Source organism: Gaeumannomyces tritici (assembly GCF_000145635.1).
Source record: "Gaeumannomyces tritici R3-111a-1 unplaced genomic scaffold supercont2.3, whole genome shotgun sequence".
NCBI classification, from domain to species: domain Eukaryota; kingdom Fungi; phylum Ascomycota; class Sordariomycetes; order Magnaporthales; family Magnaporthaceae; genus Gaeumannomyces; species Gaeumannomyces tritici.
Genome location: NW_008804547.1, coordinates 4,992,785 through 4,999,649, shown reverse-complemented (window position 1 = coordinate 4,999,649; position 6,865 = coordinate 4,992,785). Strand labels below are relative to the sequence as shown.

General features: G+C 54.3%; 3 protein-coding genes across 3 annotated transcripts in view; 1 reads left to right on the top strand and 2 right to left on the bottom strand.

Moving 5' to 3' along the window:
- Positions 1 to 351, bottom strand: part of GGTG_06807 (hypothetical protein) — a gene marked incomplete at both ends in the record, with an annotated part of 1,748 nt that extends 1,397 nt beyond the window's left edge. Inside the window, 2 exons of the mRNA XM_009224629.1 lie at positions 67 to 113; positions 163 to 351. Coding sequence (XP_009222893.1) covers positions 67 to 113; positions 163 to 351 — 236 coding nt within the window. The remainder of the gene's footprint in view (positions 1 to 66; positions 114 to 162) is intronic.
- A 308-nt stretch (positions 352 to 659) lies between these two features.
- Positions 660 to 1,973, top strand: GGTG_06806 (hypothetical protein; the record flags this gene model as incomplete). Its single annotated transcript, XM_009224628.1, has 1 exon — positions 660 to 1,973. The coding sequence occupies one exon, from the start codon at positions 660 to 662 to the stop codon at positions 1,971 to 1,973; it is 1,314 nt and encodes a 437-aa protein (XP_009222892.1).
- An 874-nt stretch (positions 1,974 to 2,847) lies between these two features.
- The window catches only part of GGTG_06805 (hypothetical protein), a gene marked incomplete at its 3' end in the record, with an annotated part of 5,234 nt that continues 1,216 nt past the window's right edge, over positions 2,848 to 6,865 (bottom strand). The window contains exons 3-4 of the mRNA XM_009224627.1: positions 5,112 to 6,744; positions 2,848 to 5,058 (exon numbers count right to left, since the gene is read on the bottom strand). Coding sequence (XP_009222891.1) covers positions 2,848 to 5,058; positions 5,112 to 6,744 — 3,844 coding nt within the window. The remainder of the gene's footprint in view (positions 5,059 to 5,111; positions 6,745 to 6,865) is intronic.

Here is a 6,865-nt window from a genome sequence, read left to right as displayed (position 1 = left end):
GAGGCGGTGGGCCCGTTTTGGGGTGGCCGAAAAGGGGGGTGGCCGACAGGGGGTGCACTGACTTACAGTAATACTAGTTTCGGGGTCTCCGTAGTTTGCTTGGTACTAGTCTCCTAGTCACAGCATTAAGGGAGGTAACTGCGTGACTGGTCAAAGATTGACCTGCCAAAACTGGGAAACTAGTAGCGGGTCGCGACCCAAACTACTGGAGACCAGTATCACCTCTAGCACAAGATAAGTACCCCCAACGTTACTGGTCCCGCTAGTCCCTGGCCTGCTTTGGGTACTGGTAGCCGTTGGGCCGGGAGAATTGTGGGACTGGTCGTCGGCTCCCGCCTTCCAGGTACTCATCTTAGCGCATCCACACACATCTTGTACCGGCGGCTCTTTGCCGAAGATCTTGGTACCAGTAAATCTGGAAAACCTACCAACGACGGGAAGAATTTAAAAGACACCTTCTTTTATAGTTTCTATATTTAGATTTTAATATAACTACATAATTTTTAAATCGCGCCAGGCCACCGGAAATGTACAAAACATCCTCATTTTAAGCCATTCCCCTTCTAAAACGCAAATAAAAAAAGAAACCAGCGAATTACTATTGTCGCTCGTTCAGGAGTACCACATTCCAGTATTCTTTTAAACCTACGGATGCCCACATGACACCCAGCCCTTCACTATCGCGGCCACCAATTCCACGTCCGTCCACTTATTCGTACCGCTACAGCGGCTCGCTTGGGGCATTCACAAATAGGGACTTTCCAACTTTTTCTATCCGTCCAACGGCAGATATGCCATTGCCTTCAGTATCCACGCCTGGACTTGAGATGGACTCGTCGCGGGAAGAGACTGACAAAGCCTTTGCCGCGGTGGAAGCCGCCCTCGGAGTCCAGATCAACGACGGCGCAACACCGATTGATCCATTTCATTTTGAGGACCTCCTGACCAGGATCGCTGCGGCCGGCGTACTACCGCAGCGACAAAACAAAGCGGAAGGAAACGGCCCACGGCGGCTGCAGCTTCCTCAATCACTGCCCTTGCTCGACATTCCAAAAATTCTAATCACTGATGCGGAAGAAGCTTCAACTACGCAGCAACACGCACAACAGCAAATAGCGCAAAACAGGACGAGGCAGCAGGCGCAGGAGGTACAACCGGCCAGGTCTACCCACGTATATTTACCATGCAGCCCTTTTACAATCACCATGCCCACCTTCCGCCACGGCCCAATCCGTCTTTCCCGGTCCGACATTAACACTTTCGGAGTTAAAAGGCTGGGAAGCTACGAAACGCTAGACTGGGCCGCTCTTCAAAGGCCCACCCTTTCCGATGGTACTAACGGCTTTCCTTCTGGCAATGTACACTTTACTCAAGGATCGGAAACACTGGATGTCGACGAACTTGCGTGCTGGCTCGATGGGTTCGGGCTTGGGGGCATTGGGGGCCTCTTAAGCTCCGATGAAGACGAGCGCAACAATAATAGCAATACCGGAAAGGCCAAAAAAAAGGGTGGAGATGATACCAGGCTGGGAGGTTTGGCCGGTGACAACAGGCTGGACCGGAACCGCGATTCCGGTGGTGTATCCGACGTTTCCAAGCCGACAGATATGCTCGAATATGCTTCCATCTCGCCTACGGACAGCTTTGGCTCAATGAAGCAACCCGAAATGGCGCAAGTCTACAATGGCCTGCTCATCCCGTCGGTAAACGAACCTTTGCCAGGGCGCTGGGATGCCAGGCTCAAGCTCGAAGGCTATGATGTCGAGCACTGGGTGTTCGGGTTACAGCATTTGGGGGAGCATAAGCAGCAGTTCGCTATAGGCTCGGAAAGGGGCGATGAAAGCCTGCCAGAAAGTCCTATGTTCGGGCTTGATATTACGGGCGAGGTTGTGCCTATGGGAAAGAACCTTAGCCACGACCTGAGAGATTTTCTTCAGTGGGCGACGGATAATGTGTGTACTTTTGCATTTTGATGCAGTTATTTACAATTTTTTTTTTAATTTTTGCTTGGGCTATGTTCATTGTAATAGTTTCACTCCTATTGAGATTTTCGTTGAATTTGTAAGCGATATAACTTGGGTATTAGGTTTACGGTTTCGGGGGCGGTTCGGGCCACCACCGCCTGGGGGCCGTCTTCCGGTGCTTCGCAACGCCGGTGCCTTGCATCCCCTGAATCTAGATCTCTGGGCATACGCGGACTATTCTTAGGCTGGGGCCCAATCTGGGGGCGGATTCGCATCCGAGCTCGGCGGCATAACGGCCAGTCAAGTGGCTCATCGCCGCGACAACACTCGGCAGATCTGGAGATGATCTCGACGACTCCGTGTGCATGTGTGTGCTCAACGCCGTCCCTTCTCGAAGTCCCTAGCGCATGCATCTTTATGACTGGAAAGCAGTCAACCCGTGGCCCAAAAGCAAGCCCACAATGCAGCACTTGCATTGCCAGATAACGACACCATAGGGTTGAACCGGAATCTTGACCATATCTAGTACGGCCCCCATCAGTCGTCTGGAGGCACAGCAGCACCTGGCCCGCGTCTATACGGAATAAATTAAGTTGCTTCCGTAATCCTTGCCTTTCTTCAACACTCTATTTCAACATGCAGTGGGAAGGGGACTGTCAATGCCCTGCTAAGCACCAAGTTTACGCCGTGATGTGCCGTATTGTTATAGCAAGGTCTTTTGCAATAGTTGCACCAGCTGGCAGTCGTGCACGGGCCACAAAGTTTTCATGTGTCTGAAAACTTTGTGGCCCGTGCACGACTGCCAGCCAAACAGTCGCGTACTTAAAAAATGTGCGTTGTCCTGGCAGGATTCGCGTGACAAACTGCCATATCCTAATGAAAACTACTTAAAAATCCCTGTCTGTGTAATTAAGTCGAACAAACCCTCGTCGGCCATCTCTTCGAGTTGTTGGTAAGGACGATCCGCCCAAACTCCGTTACGGAAAGCAGTGTTTTTCAAGATACAGCCCAAAAACTCATTGCCAATGCGGGCTAGCGCACCTGCCCGTTTGTCGTTGTTAATAGCCATGTGAAGTTCCGCAACATCGCCATCAGACATCTTTGTAAAAGCCGAAATAGTCGAAGGGCTATCGTTGTCGAAGCAGACGAAAAGCAAAAGACCTCGGTACTTGTGGTTGAAAACCCTCGCAAGTTTGCGAGACCGGCCCATCTTGTCATCAAAAGCCCTCTTCGTGCCGCCGATCTGTTGGAAGACCGCGTTGTATGCCTCGGGTGGCACTTGCTTGAACCCAGAGGGTATGCGAGCACGCATTTTTTCCATGGCACTCATTAAAGCAACCACGGATAGTAGCGCAAAGAAAGCGGAAGAGCGCTCATGCTTGAGGCCAAGACGATAGAGTTCAGCAGCCTGTTGGAACCATTGTCCTCGGACTTTGAGACCGGTTGATGTTTGCGGGGAATCAGCCATCTCTTTGGCAGCAAGGAGTTGTTTTACTCCCCGCAACATCGCCTTTTTGTTTGTCAGGTTTTCCGCCAGCGTTTTGGGAGGTGGCAACTCCCTCAGCTTTTTCTGTAGCTGCTTGCCTGGTGAGTCGGTGTCTATCTGCTCGGCTGCGGGCCGCTTCTTCTTGCTGGGGGATGTACTGGATGCGCTGGAAACTGCAGGGCGTAAAGCGGCGGCCCGTTTCGGACGTGACGATAGCTGATTTTTCCCCACATGTTCAAAGTCCCAAAGCTTCTCTTCCTTTGCAAACCCGAGACCGCAGTCCTCGCAAACTTTTGTCGCGGCCTCGGGCAATAGCGAATCGCCAGGCATCAGGAAATTAATGGCTGTAGCGAATGACGGGGTCCTGTTGACGACCATGTGGTACTGCCCCGGCCTTGTGACGACCATCATGCCGGGCTGGGCGCTCAGTACCTCGAATTTAATGCCTGCCGCACGGAGTGTAGATGGCCCAATGAGCAGGTTGTGGTGGCGGAGCCATTGGTCGCAGTCGAAACTGCTGTAACGGCCCCTAACGTATGCTTCGAAGGCTCCCGTAGACTCTGGCTTGATTACAACCCATATCTTCTCCCCGGAAAGGTTGATATTGGCGGACCAATAGTGTGCGTCTTCGCGATGGAAGCAGCTGGCCGATAACCGGTGACCGATGTGTTCGTAAGGAGTAGTTACGCCGGCAACCTCCCAGTCCTGCCTTGAATCGCCTCGCTCTTCGGCTTTCCGCCGCCGCAGCTCCGCCAGCTTTGCAAGCTTGCCTGGGTGGAGCAGGCCGTTGAACTGCTCTTTGCGGTTTGTACACTGAGGTCCGACGTAGTAATTGATGACTTCCTTAGGGGGGTTGGCGCAAATGTCGTCAAGGAACCGTTCGGGGTCCTCCTGAGGCACCGCATCGGAGAAGTCCGGCACACTAAACCCGCCTTCCGGGTCGGCGAGACGTACCCTGCACGTGCCCCGTTCGTCAAGGCTGTACCTCACACCGACCAGATCCCATTCCTGATCCGGCTGTTGAATCTTCTCCTTCAGTTCGGCCGAGGTAGGTGGCGACAAGCCCTCGATGCGGATCATGCCGCCGACTGAGGGCCCGAACTTATTCCACAGATTCTTGGCCAAGTTTGGTCCCATGTCGTCAACGTGCATAGACCGCAGAGGCGGTTCTGGCGGAGAACTTAAAGGAAGCGGGCTGCAGCCAGACGCGGTCGAAGTCCCCCCGGCCGCCGTGGTTCGGCCGTTGGGGAGGCGTTTTCGGGATGGCCCGGCCGGCGGGGCGAATTGAGCCGAAGTGAAATGGGCGGCCGACTGGGGAGACTGGGGAACAGAGCCGTCGCTTGGAACGCCTTCGACCATGGCTTTGTTTCCGTGCTGGCCGGCAGATCCCGGTGGGGGACCCGCGGCAAAAGGGCCCTCGGCTATAGCTGTTTGCGTGTCGGCAGACGTGGCCTCCCCGTTGTAGCAGTCGACCCAGTGTTGCAATAGCATTTCGAGATAAAACCATCGCACGAAGTACTGGTCGCCATCGGGAGTTGTTTCCCCGAAGTAGGATCGAACGTCCGTCAAACATTGAAGCAGACAGGTGTTGCCGGTATTGTCGCGAGCCTGGATAAATAAGGTTAGAAAATATCGACCAAGTTTCGAGGGGCTCTCCTTACCTCGTTTTCGGAGTCTTCCAGTTCAAACTCCAATTCTTTTTCACAATCCTCCCGCAGCCTGTCTGCCATGTTTCGGTCCATTCCCCAGTGCGTAAACTTCCCCGACTTCTTCCCCGATTTTCCCTTTCGTCCACCTCTGCTTTTTCCCTGCAAGTTTTCCACCGTTTCCTCCCTCCAGTCGACAATAGCCACAACGAAATGATTAGGGTTGCCCCCCGAGAGTTGGAGCCCATCCTCAACATGGCAGAGAATGACGGCAAAGCGTCTATTCTTCATCTTGTCAAGCGCATGAACACTCGAGCGGTCAATCACCGGCCAGGATTTCATGGTGCAAACTTCATGGAACACCCCGGCCCTAATGAACTTCCCAGGTTCGAACTCGTTGACCCCCTTCTTTTGGAAATGCGCTTTTCCCCACCCAACCGCGTTAAGAAGCCTGTGTTTGTGGGGCCCCCTGAACTTGGGCTTCTTGAGAACCGAACGCGGCCTTTGCGGTTTCGGGGTTTCGGGGTCGACCACAAAGTTCGTATTGGCGTTTAGGGGAGGGTCGGCCGTATCCTGAGAGAGAATATCGGGGGGGCTGCTGAGGGAACTGCTAGACGGTGACTGTGCTCCGGGATTGCTGCTTGGGGGTGCGGCGTCGGCGGCGTCGGGCATATCGATGTCGGCTGCACCTTGGGCGGAACTGCTGGACGATTGCGGTTCGGGATCGCTGCTTGGTGTGGCGTGAGCATCGCTTAGCGGTGGATTGATCGGGAGGAAACCTCGAGGGGTTTTTCGTCCAGAGCCGGGGTCGACTTCAAGTGGTGCGGGTTTCGTTGGAGGTGCATCCGATTGGCTTTCGCGGGGGGTGCTGCTGGAAGTGCTGGAAGTGCTTGCGGAATCGGTGGAGCCGGCGCTACTCTCTTGCTCGCTGCTCGCCGTCGATGACGCAGCCGAGGATGACAAAGGGCCCGATGCAGGTACCTCAGAGACTGCATCTAAGTCGATAGTTAGCTTTTGTTCGGAGGTTGCCTGCCTAATGTGCTGCTCACCAGTCCCGGCCGTATTCTGTTGACGAAGCTCAAGTTCGGCCTGTCTCTTGGCCTTTTCAGCCTCCTGTTTGAGCCGCTCCTTTTCGGCCTCTAGTTCCTTTATCTTTTTGGCTAGCTCGGCCCGGAGATTCTCGATCTCTTTGGCGTGCTGTTCGGCCAGCTGTCTCTCGATGTTCTCGGCACGCTGCTCAGCCTGCTCACTGGTCCCGGCTGTACTTTTCTGCTTGCTTTGGCGCAGTTTTTCAAGCTCGGCCCGCAAGTTTTGGTTCTCCTCGGCCTGCCGTCTGATCTCCTCAGCCTGCTTCTCAGCCTGCTGCTGGGCCTTCTCCTTAGCCTGCTCTTTAAGCCTTGTGTTTTCTTCCTCCAGTTCCCGGATCTTTGTGTCGCGGTCGCGGGCGCGGGGGCGGCTTCCCAGTTTGCTTCGAACCCATCGCTGGAACTCATCGGGTCCGTTGGAAATGTATTCCTTAACTTCGGGAGGCGCGTCATCGAAGGGATCGCTGGCTAGGGCTGCCATCGCGTCAAACCGGGCGGTCATCGAGGATCGAGCGGACAAGGTCGTCGGCGAATTGCCTCGGTCGTTGGGAGTGGTTCCTAGACTGATCGTAACGGTTAGACGGAAGGTTTGGCATTGGGAGGATACGAGGGGAGTATGACTGACAAGCAGAAAGAAGCATGAAGCCTGCTCACCATCAAGGGACACAAAAAGACGAGGCGCGC